This window comes from Limulus polyphemus, unplaced genomic scaffold, assembly GCF_000517525.1.
Source record: "Limulus polyphemus unplaced genomic scaffold, Limulus_polyphemus-2.1.2 Scaffold81, whole genome shotgun sequence".
Classification (NCBI taxonomy): domain Eukaryota; kingdom Metazoa; phylum Arthropoda; class Merostomata; order Xiphosura; family Limulidae; genus Limulus; species Limulus polyphemus.
Window position 1 is genome coordinate 817,496 of NW_013665691.1, and position 23,922 is coordinate 841,417.

The 23,922-nt window shown below is 34.2% G+C and overlaps 1 protein-coding gene across 5 annotated transcripts in view; it reads left to right on the forward strand.

Annotated features, from left to right (window-relative positions):
* LOC106467559 (CUGBP Elav-like family member 4) overlaps positions 1 to 23,922 on the forward strand; it is a 477,292-nt gene that overhangs the window by 390,370 nt on the left and 63,000 nt on the right. Inside the window, exon 1 of one of the 5 annotated variants that reach the window (XM_022396456.1) lies at positions 22,039 to 22,297. The exons of the other annotated variants lie outside the window; for them this stretch is intronic. Within the exon in view, the coding sequence (XP_022252164.1) occupies positions 22,237 to 22,297 (61 nt within the window). The 5' untranslated portion in view covers positions 22,039 to 22,236. Of the gene's footprint in view, positions 1 to 22,038; positions 22,298 to 23,922 lie in introns of those variants that run through there. 5 annotated transcript variants of the gene reach the window in all.

Consider the following 23,922-nt stretch of genomic DNA (forward strand, 5'->3'; position numbering starts at 1 on the left):
CAAAAAAAATCACTAAAAATGATTGGTTCCTTAGTGAAAAATATGCAATAACAGTAACTCATCTTTTCCTTTCATCTTTCTGTATGAGATGCGGAGTTTTAATGTCAGTTAGAAAACAGTGCAGTATTTAGTGTAGTTTATCTTACTGTATTATCTCAATATAATGTCATAGAATGTACACTACTTCAGTCATCATATTATTGACTATTCAAGTGTTATGTGTGTAAGTTCCAGAAAATCAAGTTAATATACGCGTAAATAAATGTAAAAACATATCGATTTTTTAATAACTACTTATATTTTCAGCATTTGAATGAATATAATTTTTATATCATTAAAGCAAAGCATAACGTATTTCACATATTCGTTATTGTAGTGAGAGAGTTTTCAAAATTTACAAGTATACCTTTTTCTTATCATGAAATATAACAGTTAAAACTGTTCATTAACGTAATACTGAAATTTCGTGAGACACATGTTTCTTAGAATGTCGTGTTTTCATGAAAGTTTTATACTGAGATAACGTCTTCGTTTCTTCCATACATCCGAGTCATGCGCAGAAACAGCTTTATAGGGGATTTACAACGTTTTGAAATCCTTACAAGAGTAAAACACCACAATGACAGAAGAGAAAATATTAGAAATTAGTCGCTACATGGTGGCTAGAGAAAAATGAGTTTACAACAACGATCTTTAACTAAGATCATACGTTACAAACTTTAAATAAGCTTCCATGTACTTTAATAACGTAAAAATACAATAAATATTTTGAGAAAACGTTCCAAAATTATTTTCCAGCTGAAATTTCTTCTTAAAAGAATCGCTTGTATTAAAGGAATCAACCAAAACTTATTATTTATTGTATTTGTAAATCAGATAAACGCCTGTTGAATACTCTAGCTTTCAATAAACTGCAGATACAGCGTTTAAAAGTTGCAGCAATTGTGTTATTGGACTAATGGGTAAGTTAAACGTATATTGACTGTTTGTTAGTTATGATACCATGTTGTGTGTATTTCAGTCCTTTATCACTTGCTCCACACAGAAAAGTAAATCACACACAGTTGTGTACAATTAAACATTTTATTTGATTTTAAATTTTGTAATTGTTAGACAAATTCACTTACTGTTATATGGGTTGTAAACGCTGTGTAGTATTCTGTTGAAACATTTTGTAAAACGTGGTTGAAATACATCTTTGAAACTAAATTTAAAAAAAAAAGTTAAATAAAGAATACTTTTATCTGTATTTCTGGACACCTGTCTTCCTCTGTATTTTTACTGTCGTCACGTAAAAGTTTTTCCACTTATGAAAGACTAGAGATTTGACCACTGGTACTGCACTTACGTGCTATCTAGCTTTCTTTTCCCATACGACCAATCTTCTAAAGTTACGACCGCTACAAAAATCTCCAGGGGGCACCTTAACCCAACAATTCCATGTATCTGTGTTCAGGTCAGTAATATAAGTGAGACTTAGGACGTTTTTCAGTTCCTTATAATTTTTGGTTTTACTATCGGTGTGTTGGTCTTGCGATATAGAAAGAAATATCGAGAGCTTGTCATAATCAACGATATAGAATGTTTTAAAATCTTGTAGAAAGTTTCTGATATAAGAAAAGCAAGCAATAATGATATTATTAGGATTAAATATTATACAGGTAATTTATCATTTTATTCTTGGATAATTTTAGAACTGAATACCATTAACATTTTTAAAAAGCTCTGTCCATAGAGCTGATATTGAACTTCAAATAAACAAACGCGTTCTAGGTAGTTTAAACTTTTGTTTTTAATTTTGGAATGTACGCTGAATATAAGTTATGCTACTATTTACTCCACCAAACATGCTCGCCCTTTCAGCCGTGGGGGTGTTATAAAGTGACGGTCAATCCCACTATTCGTTGGTGAAAGAGTAGCCCAAGAGTTGGCAGTGGGTGGTGATGACTAACTACCTTCCCTCTAGTCTTAAACAGCTAAATTAGGGACGGATAGAGCAGATAGTCCTCGTGTAGCTTTGGGCGAAATTCAAAACAACCAAACATACAAACAAGCTACTATTTACTAGTCATTTTAACTACAAATTAAGACACGTTTTCTTGAAGTATTTCTTGATATATTTCAATAAACTATCCTTCTTTTAGTGCTGTGCTTTTTTATTGGCTCCCTGTGGTCTGTGGAAAATCTTATTGAACACGTATTCGCTGAATCAGAACTGGGCGGCCTCTTTCTTTGAGACTTGCATTCAGTGCATTCCCTCCTTCTACGTGTCTCCTCCACTACTCTCACGCCAACATTAGATCTTGGTCTAAACCAAACTCTTTTACCAGATATATGTATTAAACATCCTCCTTCGCCGGTGCAGCCCCACCCTCTAAACACCAAAATCTTTTTTTTTTTTACTAGCATAAATAATCCATAGGGAAAATTGAGATGTGCTACGTTTCATTTCGTTACAAGCATTTGGCATTCATGACATGTAAAAGCAGTAGTCGATGCGTGTAATGAGTTATACATGAACCACTGTCCCTCGCCCTCTTCCCAAATGTGGGTAGATACATGCGTTCTTCAGTCAACGATGACATCATTTTATGGTAGAGCAGTAACTCCTATCATTGTTTCTGTAAGTATGTATATTTATATATACGTGTTTGTTCAAGAATTTATCTGTTTGAGTTATATTTAACGTTAGTTATAGTTATAAATTTTGGTGACTATAATTATTTACCTTAATGTAGAGTTTAACAACTATTATTACTAATTACGTACTTGTGTATCCTTATACGGTGTTAACTTTTCGTGGTGTATCATGAGTGCAATCTTGCATTATGAGATGGATCATATAGCAATGCCCGATCCCTTCCAATGGGGAGTGTATATTAAGATATTTTTTTATGTATATTCGTGGATGCTACGGTAAACAAATAACGATGCCACATCCCTCCAAGCTATACAGATGTTGAAAAATGTGCTATATTCTTGTTGTTTATAATAACACTGTTTACATGTTACAGTTTTACGGACTGTGGTCATATAAGTAAAACACATTTTTCTATGTAGTAGTCATTAATTTAACACTACATTATAGGGTTTAATCACTTTAATGCAACTTTACCTTCCCGAAAATCAGTAAGTCAAGCAAGATAGTACATTTCTGAAGCTGTAGGCACCTTGGTACTCTCCACAAGAAACCTTGTTTGTTTGTTTTAGAGCAAAGCCACATTGAGCTATTTGCACTCTGGCCACGCGGAGAATCAAACCCCGGATTTTAGCATAGTAAATCCGTAAACTTATCGCTGTCCCACCGGGAGACCACACGAAACCTATATTTTAGAATATATTTACGGACTTCCGATACAAGAGGCTCAGTCTTGCTTTTCGATGTATCCTTGTCCACGGTTAATGGTGACATTTGGAATTCCCCGAAATCGTTCAATCTCAGTGATGAGTGGCGAATCCAATGACAGACTAGGCTTCACGTTTTTTTCCTGCCTAAATTCAAACTTTTGGTGATAGAAAAAAATTACAATGCTACATTGTAGTGTTAAATCACTAAAATATGTTACCTTGATGGAGGCTGTAAATAATCTAATGATGTGATGTTTAGTTTGTAGTCACTCCGGTACCATGATGCATTCTTTTCAGATGTGGGAAATATAGTATGATGCTACGTTCTTACAGGATGTGGTGATAAAACTTTGATGCTATGTCCTTGACATATATGTTACGATGCTACATTCTTATAGGATGTAGTGATTATAGTACGAGAAGACAATAATGTCATTTTTTAATTACAGTAATACAGTCTAGTAAAACTTAGTAACTATAATGCAATGAGACATAATTTTTGGCTGTCGTGACTGTATTACGATGGAACCATGCCATGCCCTTGCAACTTGTGGTAATTGTAATTCAATTAAAGTTGTCGTTACTATACAGTACAATGAAACATATTATAATTACATAGCACAAAGCTATTATTCTGTATACTAGTGACTCAATTAGAATGCTAAGTTACTGTAAGCTGTTTTGACTAGTAAAATGACCCACTGTTACAAGAAGTGATCAGATAGCGCAGTGTTAGTGTCATTACTATGTTGCACTACTGTATTCTATTGTGACAATTTTACAATGATGCATTTTACAAGATATGATCACTAGAGCGCAGTTCTAGTGTCATTACTATATTGCACTACTGTAGTCTGTTGTGACAATTTTACAATGATGCATGTTACAAGATGTGATCAGTATAGCGCAGTGCTAGTGTCATTACTATATTGCACTACTGTAGTCTGTTGTGACAATTTTACAATGATGCATGTTACAAGATGTGATCAGTATAGCGCAGTGCTAGTGACTTTACTATGTTACACTACTGTATTCTATTGTGACTATTTTACAATGATGCATGTTACAAGATGTGATCAGTATAGCGCAGTGCTAGTGACTTTACTATGTTACACTACTGTATTCTATTGTGACTATTTTACAATGATGCATGTTACAAGATGTGATCAGTATAGCGCAGTGCTTGTGACTTTACTATATTGTTACACTACTGTAATTTTTTGTGACTATAGCACAAGGATGCATGAACAAGATGTAAACAGTATAGTACTATTGTACTCTCGTACATGCTCGTGACTTTATTATAATGTTACACTCCTTTTTTTGTGACTATAGTACAATGACACATTTTTTTTCAGTCTATGATACATTGTTGCAGATTGCGGCTACAAAACCAACACGATACATCCCTCTTTGCTTCGGTGACTGTATTGCATTATTAACCTGCAATTGGAGGAATGGGTCACGAATCTCAGCCGCTTGTGACAATTAAGCCAGAGTTCAGCACCGGATCCTATGTGTCATCTCGGCACGGGAGGGAGTTGACCTAAGCTCATTTATGACCTTTCTTCATACGAGAGACAATATGAGTAGGTTGGTTGGAGTTTTATGGCTCAAAGCAATCTGCGCCGATGGTGTGAGCAGGAACGTTAACAAAAATGACAAAATTACATAATGTGCAACAGTTAGCTATGTAATATGTATAGAAAAAATGGCGTTTCATGTTAAATACATAATTATATCGATTACATGGTTAATTATAACGGAAACTACATATAAAATCATAGATTACTTTCATGTACATACAAAAATACTGAACGTTAAAAATGAGAAATATAGATGTATATCTAACAAAGTAAAATAAACTAATTATTACGAGTAAATATAATTAATTCATGACACAATGCTCATAAGTAACTAAACCATAATTTTATACCACAATTCACTGCGTGTTTTTTCACCGTATCCACGATATTCAAGCTGTGTGTTTTGGTGCATTTTTTTTAATGTGCACGAGCTCCCTTTCTTGTGGTGTTTGCTTCATCTTCAGCAACCTCGGTTTTATCTCATTATATTTTTCATTTACAGCTAAACCAATGTTCAGCAACAGCAGCATTTGCTGCATCACAAAAGGGAATAGATGTTATGTTATATCAATTAATGCGAACTTGAAGAGGTTCTCTGGTTACCCAATGTACTCTTTCCCACAATTAAATTTTATACTATAAATAACATTTCGTTAAAATGCCTTTTAAAGTTCTATTTTGTTGAAAGGTGGTATGTATGCCAGATTTTCTATATGATGCTAAAAAATACGTAGGTTCAAAAAAAAACATTTAAAGACAAAAACAAGAAATCGTGTAACTTGAACACATTGAAAAGATAGACTTTTTTTTCATCAGGGGCCAACTAAGCAAAACGCATTTAAAGTTCACATCTAAAATCCGGAAGGAAGGACAATATGGCAGTTTGTGATGCGTTTTATTACCTCCGCCACCGAAGGTAATGGAGGTTATATTTTCACTTCTGTGTGTGTGTGTGTGTATTTGTTAGCAAGATCTCTACGAAAATGGACGAATGTATTTGGACGAAACTTGGCATACATTTGGACTATAACCCAACTTAGAAGTGATTAGTTTTTGATGGGTCAAGATCACAGCAAAGTCACGAAAATCTAAAAGATCCCTATCTGTTAACATGGGTACCGATTTTAAACGATATTTTTGCTCTATTACTCAGTCAAAAATGATCGGATTTTGATGAAACTTGGTGGACTTATGTAGAATATTATTCGTCACTGTCCTACCAAAAATGGTCTGTGTTCGTTGATAACTACGGACATGGCGAACAAATATTCTTATTCTTTGAAAGCCGAATATGATGAACGCTGCGTGGCGGAGGTATACGCTCTACTGAGTGCCCCTCTAGTTACTTCTTGTTTTACATTATGTTTTTGTTAAGGTTCCTTAGCAGATATTAATTGTTGGTTCACAATCTAAATGTAGTAACCGTTTTGAGGAACACAGTGTGAAATATAACGTAGTTTTGTTTTATGAGTTTGAGATCACAAAGACGGGAGGCTCATAAGAAGAGAGAGATGTTGAATCGAACTTTAAATACTGATCTCTTTGTGCGCATTTTTCTCTTTTTTTTTGCAACTAGTTTTTAACTTACCTTTTATTACCAGAGTATCAAGGAAGGGAAATTGGTTATCATTTTTTAAATCAGTTGTGAACTGGACAGACTGATGCTGATTCTGTAGATGACCACAGAAAACTTTATTAGAATTATGTAAACGTATCGCAACCTTAAAGAAAGTTTCAGACCTCTTGGGCTACTCTTCTCTGACCGAAAAGTGGGACTTGATCGTCACTCTTATAGCACCTACGGTTACAAAATGCTGATCGTGTTTTTGCGGCAATAGGTACTGCTAACCAGGCAACTTCTAATTTATAGCCCGGGCATGCTAGCCACTAGGCCACGCCATGTCCCCTCAGTTTTGTTGCATAGCAAGCGTATACAGTACGAAAAGGCTTATTTTTTTAGACTGCATATAAGTAACTTTAGAGAAGAATAATGAGTAAAAATCAGTAAATCCATTAACCTTTATTAACTCTTCAGGCTTATTAAAGTTTTTCGTGAAAAGCCGAGATAAAATATGTCTTCTTTGAAGACTAACTTGTGAACAACTAGATTGTTGTTTGATCTAAATTGGCACCGCATTTTTTTATAATGACAGTTTCAATTCACATGTTTATTTTTGAACTTCTGAATTATTACATTGTTTGAAGCAATATTTCTTAACTTATAGTATCCATATCAATGAAATATTCAACAGAAATCTTAAGTAGAACTAAACTATTAGTCCCATGTTAGAATACTTAATTGCATTGATCGAAACTTCTCGTCTGCGGTATTTCATAACGCCTAATTAAAACTCGTAAATGAAGGTTATCCAGAAAACATTTTAGAACAATAATAGAACAAGATACCATTAGCAAAGAAAAACATCAAAATGCTGAGGGAGAACAATTGCGAATTAAATTAGCATATAGATAAGTTTACATGATGACAGTTTTGCCTCTTCCTAGCTGATTTCGTTTGTTCCCGGCATTTTGGGGGGAATTCAGTCCAAACGTAATACGTTTATACGTGCACGAATATATATATATATACTTCTTTGTAATGACTTTTAATTAAAACACATTTTAATTTAAAATGCTTGAAGCATATGAGAACAAGTGCATAAATTTGAAAACAAATGTTGGTGTATTTGTTATTTAGTGTGTTTATACACATGTTCAGATTTTATTACTTGTGTCGTAAGTGCAGAAGAAAATAAAAGACAACAGAAAATCGTGGATATTTTAACCGTGAGTCATGTTTCGTGCAGGTAATTTTCCGTTTATTCTAAGTCCATCACTTATTCTGAGTTCACCGAGCACAGTCTTTCTTCGCCTGCTGCTGGTGACGTTTTTTATTAGAAATATTTAGCCTTCCTAATGTCTTCTACCTATGTATACAAATAGCCCAACTTCCAGTTTCTTGTCAGTTTTAGGAAACCCAGAATTTGAATAGATTTTAATTTGAAATAAATAACCACTACACGGGAAAAATAAGCTTTCATTTAATGAACATATGTTATTGTTTGAAAAACAAAAATTTGTTCATTTTTCAACTTTAACAGAGAAAATCATATTTATGTATTTTTTTCCAAAATTAGTATTCTGTTGTTACTACGTCTTATGTATTTTTGTAACCACTGAAAATATAGTTCTGGTTTTACTTCAGACGTCTACTTTTTTGTTTCATGGGTAATGTTGGAAATTACTATGGAAACGCACAAGTGATACACGTACAATAATCAGAAACAATGAGAAATTGCAACTGAATTATCAATTTATCATTGATTTTGTTTGTTTGTTGTTTAGTGCAAAGATATACAATGGGCACTCTGTGTTGAGCCCACCACGAATCTTAAAACCTGGATTTTATGTTATAAGCCTTCACACTTACCGCTGAGCCACTGAGGAAAGGGGATATTATCGTTAATATAATGCATTCTTACAGCAACTACAAACGAAAAGCCACTAAGATGTACAATGCACTAATATTCTGTTTTTGCTTCAAGCAGAGCAGTATACATCCTGTTCCAAATGTCCCACAATTAAACCAAGTTGTTTGTTTGCTGTGTTACCATATAAACCCACACAACTTTAACCATACTTATATCGGATCTTTATATAAGATAAGCCACGATTGCGAGTTTTACATTCGTCCAGGTATCGGTTCACTACATTTACTGCACGCTTGTGATAACTCTCTTTCCAGAAGCTGAATCCTTACCCAACAGGTTTTGTTCCTAAGGGAGTGGCATGATGGACAAGAATCTCTGTCTTGCACCTGTCGACAACCAGCTTATCATCAATTTTATGTAAATCTACAACACTATTGGCTGAGGTGCAACCCACGATTGTATTACCTACAACACTATTGGCTGAGGCGCAACCCACAATGTATTACCTCCACTATGATTCTGTAGATTTTGTGCGTTGACAATGATACCGTTCTCCTCTCTGCTATTGAATAAACTATCGCTAATTATTACCAAAAAAAATGTTTATTTTATATTACTCTATAATGAGCACCCTTTTGTATCTTTGGTCATATGAATGTTTTAACTCTGATGCCCGTTTCAGCCTTGAGGTTTGGTTATTTTCTTCTAATCAATGGTTTTGAGCAGCTAAACATCCACGAGGCCACTTCATGATAATATGTGTCTTACTGTTCTGGACTAGTTAAAGCTGTATTATTGGTAAGATCTCTACTAGACTGTCTTGTTTTACGTAACCATGAGTAACTTAACTTCATCACCATTTCTGTTATCAACAGTATTAGTTTCATGTACCGTCTTTAGAGTTTCCTTATTTTTCTATTAAAACATGGAGTAGCCTTCACCAGTCAAAACTTTGATTTCTGCACATTTGTCATGTGTCATTTCTGTCCTTTGGAGCCACAAGTGCATGCAACACACTACTGCTTGGAATTATATGATTACGTGTACTTTAATAAACACTATTCTAGTTTGTCTGATTGGTTGGATGACAGCTAATCACAATGTAAGCTACTCTGGTGCAGTTCATTTACATATTGTAAAGGGTAAGCAAGCCTATAATATTTGCAATTTATATACATTTTATTCACTGTTTCCAAAATTATTTCCAGTACTTTATATAAAGGGCTTAGCTCGTTCACTTTACTCATTAGAGATTACCACATAACTAACCATTAATATTTTCAACCTGTAACGCATGCGTAGAACGACCACATCAGAAACCTCATGGCTCAGGCTATCCCTAATTTAGAGCAGTTGATCACAGGGTTAGCAATCAAATAGCAGCACCCGCTGCCTATGTGACTACTCTTAATCGACCAGTGAGATTGACTATAACTACTATAACGCACCTGCAGCTGAAATTAAGGAGCGTATTAAGTAGAATATCACGATCTTAATAGAACCTTGGACCTTCTGATCCTCAGTCGACACTAACCACTAGACGACGCTCGGTCCTATCAGCTAAAGAAGACATTCTTAGTAAAATGAAACGGATTTAAGCACAAAATAAGGCTAAACAAGCCAAGTTTACCAGTATTTGGAAATATATGAATAACGAATGCTCATATGTTATAAATGTCAGCACTGCTCCACATGCTTAAAGTAACATGCTTAGGAAGAATTAATACTCTAATATATTAAACAATTCAGAGGGATCATAATATGCAGCATATTCTACAGAGGTAGCAACAGTTCAGAAGGTAAATCGCTAACAGCTACATTTGATAGAAAGCGAACAATATTTCGTACTTTGTATAATGATTGCAACTTCAAAACAGTGCGGTTCAGCATTTCTAGTAGACTTTCCACATGAGCGAAATAATTCTTCGCTTTTAACATTTCAAAGAAGATTGTAGGGCGCTGAATAGCGATGTCATTATTTGCGAAATTATTACCACCCCCTATTTACCTAATGCTCTAACCCTCTTAAATCCCCAAGAATCACTCCTAAAGTGCCGGTAATTCAAATTAAATCCTTAACATTTCATTTTTCAAGCGTGTGAGTTAAACATTTTATGGTGAGTGTTCTTGGTATGAATCATTATAACCATTAACGATATTACTACATTCTTGCGGTCTGAATTCATGTTAATCCAAGTTTGTGCATGCCGATGACGTTTGGATGTCGCAGCCTAATGGAGCAGTAGAGACGGGAAGTAGCTCTGACTACAGGCGTAGGTAGGATCTTGTAACTATGCAGGCTTTCATCTCCATCGTTATGAGCCACAAGAGAACCACAAGTCGAAGCGTGAAGAGTTTATGTAAATAAAGAACGCCTGAAACCTCTAACCGATGATTCAGAGTTTGTATAAGTTGGCCAGCTGCACTTGCTTCTCTAATTATATATGCAATTGTTGAAATATTACAGCACTGTGTTTCTGGAATAACTAAAACACTTCTTCAAAACAAGAACAAAATTACTATAATTTTTTTGTCTATTAAATAATGTTAATTTCTTTTTTTTTCATTCAGTAAGTTTGTTTGTTTCTTTGTAATTAAGCACAAAGCTACACAATAGGCTATCTGTGCTCTGCCCACCATGGGTATCAAAACCCGGTTTCTAGCGTTGTAAGTCCGCAGACATACCGCTGTGCCACTGGGAGGGGGGGGGCATTCAGTCAGTTCCTCGTCCTTCTAATTTTTGAATCTTATTTTTACCTATTCCCTTTTTCTTACTCACAACTTTTTATTCGTTTTGTGCAACTCACATTTCCAATCTTCTGTGGTACAAGTGCTATTTTATCCAAATTATACATTGTATTAATGACATTTTATCTTTCTTGTCATATCTTAATGATTTCACAATTTTTGGCCCTCCCCAAGGTGGCACAGCGGTATGTTCGCGGACTTACAGCGCTAGAAACCGAATTTCGATACCCATGGTGGGCAAATCACAGATAGCCCATTGTATAGCTTTGTGCTTAACTACAAACAAATCACAATTTTATGCAATGCTCAGCTCAAATTAATCGATATTTTTATCGTTTAAACTTTCATCTTCTCCCATTTGTTTGTTTTATTGCTTTTCAGCCCTCCAGTGGCACAGCGGTATGTCTGCGGACTTACAACGCTAGAAACCGGGTTTCGATACCCGTGGTGGGCAGAGCACACATAACCCTTGTGTAGCTTTGTGCATAATTAAAAACAAACAAACTTTTATTGCTTTTCTCGCTTTCTTTTAATGTCGGGTGGAAGAACGTTTCCTGCCAAGTAGGAACATGAAATTTAAGAACGTTTCCTGTTAAATAGGAACATGAAATTTAAGAACGGTTCCTGTTAAGTAGGAACATGAAATTTAAGAACGTTTCCTGTTAAGTAGGAACATAAAATTTACGTTATCGATTTTGCTATCCTTTTCGCAAATAAAACTATACGTCATATAAGAATAAAATTTTCTACGATCAACCAAAAGTGTTTCAGGACGGGAAATAATGGGAACGAAAAACAACACAGGACTCCAAGCTCCTTACGCGCCATTCGTGGTTATAATTCTCTGGTGTAGATAACATTGAAAATAACCTTTATGTTTTGGATATGCTGCTTCAATAGTTTCTATGCTAATTCCTTCTTTTGAGGAAACATTCGTAAATTTTTTAATTCGTTGTTTGTTTGTAATTAAGCACAAAGCTACTCAATGGGCTATCTGTGCTCTGCCCACCAGGGGTATCGAAACCCGGATTCTAGCGTTGTAAGTCCGCAGACATACCGCTGTGCCACTGGGGGGCTTTTATTCATTGTTATATTGGGTCGCATTTGTTTTTTACACCAGTTCAATAACATTATTGTTCTTGGTTTGTTCTTTTGAAAGATATGATGATTTTATGATGTATAATTTCTCAAACTTCAACATTCTATGAAAATTATTCAGACTCTTTATGTTATTTACACTATTTTTATTTGTATCAATTGTTCATATTGTATCGAGTGTTCACACCTTTTATGATGTTTTCATTTTCAACTTTATTTCTAATGCAGTATCAATTATTCACAGTTTGTTTTTGTTTCTTACTCCTCTTTAGATTGTCCTAGTTTGCTTTCTTTGTTTTTTTCCTGTCCCCCGGTGGGACAGCGATAAGTGCTCTGACTTACAATGTTAAAATCAGGGGACACGGCAGATAGCCCAATGTGACTTTGCTATAAGAAAACACACACATTGTTTTTCCGATTGATCAGTGTTTTCATGTTGTAGTTTTTTTTTCAATGTCGATTTTATTACAATTTGCATCAATTCTTGGCACTTCTTTTTCTACTGAATGATGAATTTTTAAAACATCTATTTTTAATACTTTTCATACTTGGTCTCGGAAAGGTTGCAATGCTATAACTTAGAGATTTTTTGTTTACACTTTAATTACTCTTATAATGCTTATTTATAATTTTTCCGCCTTCAAAGTAGCACATTTTCCGAAGTATTAAAAGTTTAGCTCAGTATACCTGAGTTGTTTGTTACACCTATTTACTTAAATATAGTCTTTACTCACTAGGGTGCTACATCATTGCATAATAATTCTATCTATTTGGTATCTGTCCCTTTATATCTTAAGTGATATTTATTGTTTGTTTATTTAGGACGTTCACAAAGCTACACAAGGACTACTTGCGCTAGCCATCCATAATTTTGAGCTGATAAACAAGGGGAAAGGCACCCATTGCCAGCTCTTGGGCTATTCTAATCGAATAGTGTAATTTGACCGTTACACTTATAACGTATTCACGGCTACAAAGTGTAAGAACAAGACGCAAGCTATAGATTCACAGTTTGGCACGTTAACCCTTAGACCGCGCTCGGCCATGGTGTTTATTACATTGATGTCCACAATATTCCACTAGAAGTGGGACTTAGGAGAATTTATACTTGTATTGATTTAAAGTTTTTTCACAGTGTAAACATATTTTATATTACATTACTCCCCAAGACATTTCTAAATCAGCTTAATTACGTAAAGGGAGGTTTTAATATGTTATATAATGATGACGTTCGTGTCAACTATTTTACCAAAATCCATATATTTAGTAGAATGCTCATTTAAAATCGACGTGGTTAACGTACTCGACTTCGGATCACGGGATCGAATATCGTTACCGAATAAAATCCCCCTTTAAACCGTGGGGGACGGTCAAGTCCACTATTCGTTGGTAAAGAGTGTCATAGGAATCGACGGTCGGTAGTGTTGACTAGCTACCCTCCCTCTAGTCTATTAGGGAAGGTTAGCGAGTAGAAATTCAACAAACAAACAAGCATTTAGAATCAGGAGTTAATAATACATTTAGTATACGACCTCGACAAAAAATCTGAGTTATTGAAAACATTTCGACTTTTGATGTAACAAACTTTATTTTGATGTATACGCATCAAAATAAAGGAAATTACACACAACATGGAACTCAAGGAAGACTGTTGAGCTTTCCCTTACAGAGTATATTCAACACGACAACTATGGCACTACATACAACATTTCATTCTAGTCGCAGTATTTGAAATAACATCTCACGAGGATTTCTTATAAAATGGGTCCTTATCACTTTGCTACTTTCATTTAATTTATATTTCTCTTAAGTCGTCTCTAGCATACAGAATTACCAAATCGATTTTTTCCACGCTTGAGATCTATATGAAGGGTAAATATATATCCCAAGTTCATAGCAGGTTAATGTCATAAGTTCATAGCAGGTTACTGTGTATTTTCTTTTTGCTAGAGGCTTCTGTAAGTGATAACCCAACCAGGTGTTTTTTTTATTGAAATAAAGGCTATACTTTGATCTATTCTGTAAAGAAGAAAAAACAAAGTTGCATAGCACATATTTTACTTAATGAATTTTGATTCGGTTTGTTTCAAATGGCTAAAAACATTATAGAAAACAGATAAACACCTAGAAACATGGACGTTACGTGATAATTATTTTCAAAAGTGGCATACAAATTTGCAGTTTACCGAGTACGGTGGCAGGGCAACAATGTGGTAAATGATGTCAACAATGACAGTTTATCACAGAATCCTCAGTGGATGGATATAGTTTCAACTTTAAAGAATATATGTTGTCTTTGTGACCTGTGACCTTGATCTCCTACCATTAAGATCATATATTTCATCAAATGTTAAGCGATTATGTTTTATGAGAAGGGCCATTGAGTAGATTCACAACTAAAATTATCTATCAAAGTGTTTAATAGTGCTTTAGGAATACTTGTACTAAGAAGTGACGGAGACTAGAGCCACCTTAAAACAGACAAATAAACCTAAGGTACAGACTTTATTATGAGAAGATTAAAATGCGCTTAGTAGTAGAGGACTCTGAAGGAATACGGCCTACACAGTGATAGGGACACCAATCTATCAGATTTAATCCCTGTTCATAGGCCTCATGTGTGGAGAAAAAAATAACAGAGATGGTTAAACAAAGTGCACAATGTCCCTCATCTAAAACTTTCCATTCATTACCTACAGCAAGTTATGGGAAGATAGTTAAACCTGAGGGATTTATAAAGATAAAAACAGATTACCATAATCGGAACACGGGAGTGATAAGTAAAATTTATCTCCTGATGTTGACATTTCAGCAAGCACTCATAATGGCCACACATCTATATAAAAACTATAATCAAACATAAAATGTCTAGGTTAAAAATTGATACGATTAAACGAATGAAAACTCTCAAATATACATGTCGAATTATTCTACCCTTAGTAGTGCAAACTCACGAAATGCGTACATTTACAGCAATGATTCAAAACATTCTCAGTATCCTGTGATTATAGCCATGAAAACTAGACAACAATATATTACCATAGCTTTTTAATTTTTATTATTTTTTGTGTTTGATAATAGTCTAGAAATTTCTAGATAAATTCAGTTGTTTACCTTTCTAAAACAAACACATAACCATAGAAAGTCATTTCGTCGAAGACGCTATGATTTGTGTTCAAACGTATATAAGGAACTTAGTAAAATATAACATTCTAATTATTTTTCTTCATCAAAACCTCGTTTTGTCGCTCATATTCAAGGTTGTTGTTATGTGCTCAGACGGGCAAAAGACAGTTTCGCCTGTAATTCAGTATGCCCTGCTTGCCTGTTTTGTCATCCAAGTGTAACACAGTTTGGAGAGATAACGTGTTCCCTGCATTAATTACTTACTCTCGCCCTTAGAATATCTGACCACAGCATACGAACGTGAAAGATAGTACATTTCTGACATTTAGCCAAGTAGTCCAAACAAGCAGCCTGCTGTTACACTGCAATAATCATAACTAAAGTTGTACGTATGTATGTTTATATACTGTATATATATATTATATAGCTTTCAGAGGAACTTTGTCATTTATATCTATGCATATTACATAAACTAGTGTGAGTTGGTGCATATATTAAAATTAATGTGCTTGGAAGGCATGTTCGATATATATATGAATGTGCAAGTAAGTGACCACTGATTGCAGTCACCATCCAATATTCCTGAAGCTGTATTAGAGAAAGGCGTTTGTTTACAAATGTTGGTGTTTAGGGAAGGTGGGGGGGGGGTGAATAAATGCAGATAGCTTATGCACGAGACTGTGTGAACCCGGATGTTATATTTACAAGAATTATTGGTATTGTCTACAATGTATAGCTTTATTCATATCTGATTCAATACTTTGTATTTCTGTTATGTTGACTGCCTCGCGTAAAGAAAGATGGAGGAGTCTACGAGAGGTTAATGTTGTTCACCCTGAAAACAGTTTGTTTACGATCCACAAAGGTAGTAACTAGTACAGTTATATAAAAAATAGAGATACTTACACGCTTTTACAAAAGTTTAAAGTGAAACTATTGTAGCATAAAAATATTTTTATACGTTTAGAATTATTGTGCAATAAAACGACAACCAGCACTTGTCATAAATATAATTTATTCTATCTCGTGAGGGGTTTTTATTGCCTCTATCTCTTAAAACACGGTTTCACATGCAATCATCTCTTAAAGAAGGCCGGCGTTCCAATGAGATGGTGTGTTTATAATCATTTAGAGCAAACTGTAGCAGTATTCCAAATGGGAAAAACATACCGTAAACTATATGTTCTACTATACTTGGGAAATTATTGAGGAAAGCAGTCTCAAATAAGCCAAGATTTCTCTTAGCATGTCCATTCGAAAATTTATGTGAAAAATAAGTCGTAATTCATAAATGTAAATCAATTTGTATAAGGGATTTGAATTTTCTAGAGACTTACAAGAAACCAAATACTGCTGTAGTTATTTTGTTAGCGAGTTGTAGTCCAGCAGATAAGTACCCAAAATTCTCCAAATTATTCAAATTGTATGGAAATACAAATAGATTTTTGTATGGAAATTTAGCACAGGTCTTGCTGCAACCAGCCTCTATCTTAAATTCCAATATGGCCGCCATCGCAAACCAGCATTACTCAAATTACATGCTTTAAATGCACACATAATTGTCATCTAAATATCTAAAATTTGACATATATGTAGATTTTCATATGAAAATTCATGTAAAAGCAAGAACCATCGTAAATCTTATCCCAAACGACCACCAACTTGGATTCCATCATGGCCACTATTGAAAACCAGCATAACTATATGCTTTTAATCTTCACAGAAGTGTCATCTAAATGTGCAAACACATGTTCTCTTAGCCAGTGAGTTTGGTTTTAACATTTAAATAGCTATATAAGCCATTCTAGTTGTTAAACACCTGCCAACCAATACTAGTTTGTAACTGCCTCCGAAAATCAAGAGGGTAACAGAAAAATTGTAAACAAAGAGGTAAAAATTATTATTATTTATTTTTATATTTATAAATTTCACTTATGTGATTATTTCAATATCTAAAAAATAAAACTACTTTTAATCCTTTACATAGAATCTTAACATTTAAAAGGACGCTAAGAAACACCAATACACAAGCGAATTATTTTAATATATTGTCCCCCTCATGTATTACTTATACTGAGCACTGATGTTTTAATTTTGGACATTGCTCATGCCCACAAGTTACACATCCAGAAGTTATGGATTGCCTTTGGAGTTTCCAAAAATGTCTCATGCATCCCTGCACAGCGTTACCAGTTATCTTGTTCGAAGCACTTGCAAGACACTGACCTTCTTTCACGCATCCATGAGCTGCAATACTGTGTCAACCTTCTCTGAATGAGGAAAGAAAACTGTATTTGAGACATGGAAGGTATTCCCTAATGTGACCACAAGAAATCATGCAAGAGGATCTTGCATTGACAGAACGGTTCAGTGTGTTCATATACAGCTGCACTTGTCCAATTAGTAATATAAAGCAGACCCACTGAGCATTCTTTACCCAAATAACTGAAGAAAGAGAAAACATCTCTCCAATGAAGGCTGTTTTTGAGAAGCATTTTTAAAAAAGCTGCTTACCAGGAGGGACATTTATATGGAGACAATCACTAATGTCTGAACAGAATGTACCGACTCCAAGTGAATGGGGTTAAGAGCAAGCCAACCAAGGATGGACACCTTTGTGGATAATTCTACATGTGGTTGTCATTTTCTGTAATGAAGTTATCCATGCTTCCGAAAGAATGCTTACAGGGGTTTCGAAAGATTCTGCATGGCCTGTTTGCCCTGCACTATATTTCAATGCCGGAAAGTACCACCAAGATTGATGTTGTTATAAATTTTACACTGGCATAAACTGTACATGTATTCGGATGAATCATGTCATTCTTATAGCATAAGTTACAGTAATGTTTGGATAATTTTTAGTGGCTTAAGTTGTTTTTTTGTTGTTGATGTTGTTTTCTCTTTGTGTTTGAGAAAAGTGTACAATGATGATGGATGATGTCTACATTTTGGTATACATTTGGCGAGAGTGCATCTTATGGATACGCTAAATAACTGATAAAAGTGTTTGTTTCAATACTTTGTATGTGGTCACTTAAAACTTAGTTCAATAGTTTATTGATTTTTATTTTAATGCAGGAAAGACGCCTTCTGAGATTTTATTGTCATGTGATGAAATTTATCAACTGGACTCACAATGCTACTTCTACTGTAAAGTGTTTTTATGCATTAATTAAGAGTAATATTGAATCTAGAAGGCTTCATACATGAAATTAAATGTTATAATCAAACTCTCTGACCCGGAAAGTGTATTAACATGAAATTTATATGTAGATTGAAAACGTAGATTGCACAAAACTGATTTTTGATGGTGACCATTTTGGAATTCAATATGGCGGCTATTTGAGGAAAAAATCCGCGATAAGTCTTGGTTTTACAGAAATCTCCATATGACGATTTATATGTGTGCACAATTTTAGATTTTTGGATGACATTTCTATATGATTTTGTAACATACAGTTGAGTAATTCTGGCTTTAGATGACTGCCATATTGGAATAAGAGATGAGTGCTTTTGGTTCTTATTTTTTTATTAAGCTTCATATGAATATTTATATGTATGCCAATTTTAATGCTTTCTTCACAAGTTGAACAATTTCGAGCTTATCTGCTGAACTATTAGTTAAACAGTGAGTTGAATAATTAGTTAGTGAGCCCGTTACCATGTTGTGTTGCCAATAGATTACTGAGTTTGCGAGTATGTTAGTCGCTTAGTTTTGAGTTAGTGCTGTCGATACGAGAGGAAGTTTAACAAGTGATGTTTGGCGTGATTTTTCAGTTAGACCTAATCAACGAACATATCCTGAAGAATCTATACGTTACAGTCGAAAAATACATCGCTTTCGTTATCGTTAAGCGGACTGGGCTTTGCATTGTTTTTACCGAATAATTAAAAAAACTCGCCTCACGATAGAAACTCTTACAGCAATAGAATAGAAAGTAACAATCCAAAATACAATCTATAATATTCAGTGAAATATATCTAAAAACATCAACTCGACCCTGTATACAGACCACTAATACTTACAGAATCGGAAACAACGACCCTATTAAAACATAATGTGGACGTAAGAACATATTGGTTTAGACGGGTTATAGCCTGACTAAAATGTAGATTTCATGTGCATAAGCTAATTGCAATACCTTGAAAAATATTTTAAATTTATTTTACAATATTTAATATAAGTTAAAGTACAAAAACGACGTGACTGAATGTGCAAGCTTATTTAATAAATAAGTATATTTTCCAAAAAAAATATTCAATAACATCTCTAAAAAAACCCGCCCCACCACACACACACACATACTTGTGATTGTAGCTCTAATAGTATTGTATTGCTTTATTCGCCTATTGAACGTATAAACTGAATAAAATATAGATCCAAAACATCAAACCTGTTTACAGCTCATTATAAGATCGAAAATAACAATAACATTAGAAAAGATATTCAGTAAAATACAGCTCCAAAAATCAACTTTGACCTTCATACCGGTCACTAGTGCTTCCAACTATTCAAAATTGGACATTTGACCAGGAAGTGTTAAAGATCTTTAATCCTCCTCAGAAACCTTACCATTACAGATGTGAATTGTATATATTTGATAGAGACAAGTTCGACATCCATCTAATGTATAATGATGATGATTATGAACTGGAAGCATTCTAATTCATAACCATACTACAGTTGAAATGTACACAGTTTTAAACCTTTTTTCAACTAACATTTTACCTTCTGCGAGTAAAAAAAACTCTTGGTAAATAAATTCCTTCTACACTGGCGACGATGTTAAACATATCTGTACGTTTTATAATTATCGCTCACTGTAATTTCAGAAAGAAATCTCGACTCGCAGATTTTAAACCATCTCCATCATTTTTATGATGATGGAAGAAGAAAATTACTTGTTTTGCAGATAGCTAATATGTTGTGTAAAATATGCTTTATGTATTTTACTTATCATTTCGAATAACGTTGCACCTCATGCAAGACCCTTTTTATTACCACTTTACTACAGAGAAAATTAACAATTGTTCAGGAGGAACGAACTCCTTACACACTTTGTAAACATTCTTAAAAGAATACTACCCACTTCACTCCTGCTACTTTTTATAGTTTTATTTATTTTGCAATAAGTGTATGCGCGAATATTAGTTTTTACATTTTCAAAATATAAAACTTGTTGCATTAAAATCGCCCCTCGTGAGTGCTCGATTCCACAGTAGAAAGAACTATATTTCTTGTGTAGCAAAGACTTGCAAAAATAAAACACGAAAAGCCGCGTTTTTTTCTTGATCCCTTGTCATTGCTATATAGCTTCTTTTATAAAACCCATTTGTCTTTCTTGTCTCAAATCTCATATCTTCCTTGTTATAAAGCATGTTTCTTTTTTGTAAGCCATATCTCTGCCTTGTTTTTTAAGCAACATTTTCTTTATCATGAACCATTTTTCATCATTGTGAAGAAGCCTTTTTATTTTGGTTTAAGCAACATTTTCTCTAGTTTTAAATATCCGACATATATATATATAAGAATTATGACGTTTTTGTATGGTTTTTTTACGTTTTTACAAGATCTCATTTTTATTTCGGGTTTAATTGAAAAAAGTTTTTGTCCTGTTTAGAAGTACGTATAGAAACTTAAATCAGAAACGAGAGAGCGAATTTTCTAAGTATGTACAAAATATATATATATTTGTTGTCGATTTTATGTGTCGTTATCATCATGCACGTACACTTCGTATGTCAAAAAATTCTCCAGCTTGTAAAATTCTTCGCGTGTTTAGACGAGCTATTTTGGGTGAGTGCTCTTCCTGTCATTTGAGCAGTCAAGGAAGAAGGATTCGCCCACAAAACGGGGGTAAAGTGAAGACAGCAGGACCAGCTGAGAGAAAACCTGCTGCGATTGGCCTGTGGCGAGGTGTTTAGATGAGACGACGTGTTGCAGCGAAAAGCTTCACAGCCGTGTCAATAAACATCAAGAAGTGAGACGCAAACTCCCCTACGGTAGTTATCGACAGTCAGTTCCGGCTGAGAGTTCATGTTGCTAAACACATATTATATTAACCAAGTTTTAGACTTTAATCGTAAAATCCTTTTCTCGTTGTTTTTCTTTTTTTTTTGAAGGAGAAATGTGCGTGATTTTATCTTAAAAGACTACCGTGACCGTTTCTTTTGCAATCGTTATACCTCAATTGTTCTTTGTGAATCGATATTTCAAAGACACTGATGTTTTAATTGCAAGTAAAAATATTCTGTTACTGTACTGTGAGTATTGTAGGTTCCAGTAAAGATTCCCAGCACTGTGTAAACAGCTATAGTATCCAGATTTACAACACTCAACTAAGGATTTTTACTTTTGTATAGACGACTAAAAATCTCAATGTTAAGGAGCCAGCTAAGATATTCTAGAGTCACCCCCGGTAGTAAACAGTCACATAAGAAATTCTAGTATTGAAGAGTCAGCTAAGAGATTCCAGTTCTAACAACTTGCGTGTAGATTCTAGTGTTGTACAGTCGAGTAGACTATTTCAGCGTTGCTTACTTAACAAAGGGATCTTACTATTATACAGTCAACTAGACAATTCCAGTATTGTTTTCTCAACAAAGGGATCCTAGTGTTCTACAATCAATTATAAGATTCAGATTTCGAACACTCGGCCAAAAAGCTCAGTTTTAAACAGACTACTAATTTTCCAAGCTCAGTTTTAAACAGACTACTAATTTTCCAAGCTCAGTTTTAAACAGACTACTAATTTTCCAAGCTCTGTATACACAGTTAAGAAGTCTCACTGTTCACCACGAGCTCGAAATAATCCATATAAAAAATTAGGTTATAGGTGTTCAAAAGTGGTTTCAGAAGCGTGTGGTTTTGGTTATTTTTGATTGGCAGTTGATCTTCAATGATGTTTGCAGATCCTATTCTGTTCGATCCTTATTATTACTATCCACTGCCAAATGGAGGTAAGTAGAGAATTTTATATTCAAAATGTAATACGCTTCATTATTATAGTCATTTACTGTTAGGTTCTTTTGCAGTATTTTTAAACATTTTAATTGTGTTGAAGAGACAGTGTCGGTTGTCCTAAATGAATAGTGATGTTTCTCTTTTGTTTTTGTGTTTTGAATGCAAAGTTTTTAAGGGTAAAAACCCTGACACGATGGAATCATAAGTTTTCTTAATTATGAAATTACAATTTCCGCTTTGGTGCAACTGTTTGTTTTGTTTTTTTAAGAGCAAAGCCACATTAGGCTATCTGCTGCGTCCACCGCGGATAATCGAACCTCAGTTTTTAGAACTGTAAGTCCATAGACTTACCACTATCCTACGAGAGAGCAGGAAACAGTTCAACTTCGCTGTACTTGTGGGAAATTGAAATATTTTATAGCATATAAATATGTGTGTGTGTGTGTGATCTTGGGCAAAATCTATGAAACTTCATAATGAAAATCAACAGATCTTAGGATACTAACAGTAAAAGAATATCGCTATTTGCGTAAATAGACATGATATTTTGCATATTTACAGAAAGTAAATTTTAAATACAGTCAGTTGCCCAGTGTTAGAATGTAACTTTACTTAATGAACTCAAATTTCTCTTTGGGAAAAAGTTCGATTAAAAATCAAATCCAAAAGTTCATAATGTTTAATTTAATTTCGGTGTTTTCCGCATACAAGGATGATAATGCAGATGGGAAGTTCTCTTATAAATCCACAAATTAGAAAAAGAAACTACGCCACCTACGTGAAAATATTAATAAAAGAAGTATAGTATTACAAAATTCAAGAAGTATAAACTGAAATGAGTCTGCTCAGAAACACTGTTTACTTAGTATTCTTCCTCTGTAGCCTTAGGACGAAGCTTTCTCATAATTCACACTTTTTAGTTGGCCTTTTCTTATTAATCTAATGAAGCAGAAATGGCCAAGATGATAGCAATTTAAAAATCGCAAGCCATTTATTTGTTGACTTATAACAATAATCATCAATATTTGGCAGGAACTGTTATGCTGCTAAGTCTTTTTACCTATCCTCATAACTAACAGGCAAGTGTTACCTTAACACTATTAAAGGTATAGTAGTGTTGTATAGCATCTGAAAGGCTGCTAAAAATGTAAAGCCTTATAGTATTATGCATTTAACAGCAACTCTACTTCGTAAATGACGAACTGCTTGACCTTTATGTAAACTCAATTATCAATCACAGTGATTAGAGTTTGACAATAATTCAGTGGTCAAAACGGTTTTCTTCTTATCCTAAAAGCGCTCACTAAGTACGATTTCGTAGATCGTCAAACTTTCTTACGATGACTATTACGTTAAAACTACCGGAATTTATGTGCAACACAAACATCGCAAACATTTACGGTTGCATATGTATAGAGGGAAAACAAATAGTGATGAAGAGAATACTGCGATACAGCTAAACTGGATTCTGGTTACTAGGCTTTCCTTTATGAGTTTACAATACAAAAGTGACAAAATTTCCTAATGTCAGATCGTCTTCGACTTTACAGATTTTCAACTCAAATATTTTAGCAAGATGTCTACCGCCAAACCTTCTTCGATGGCTTCACAACTTTATAAT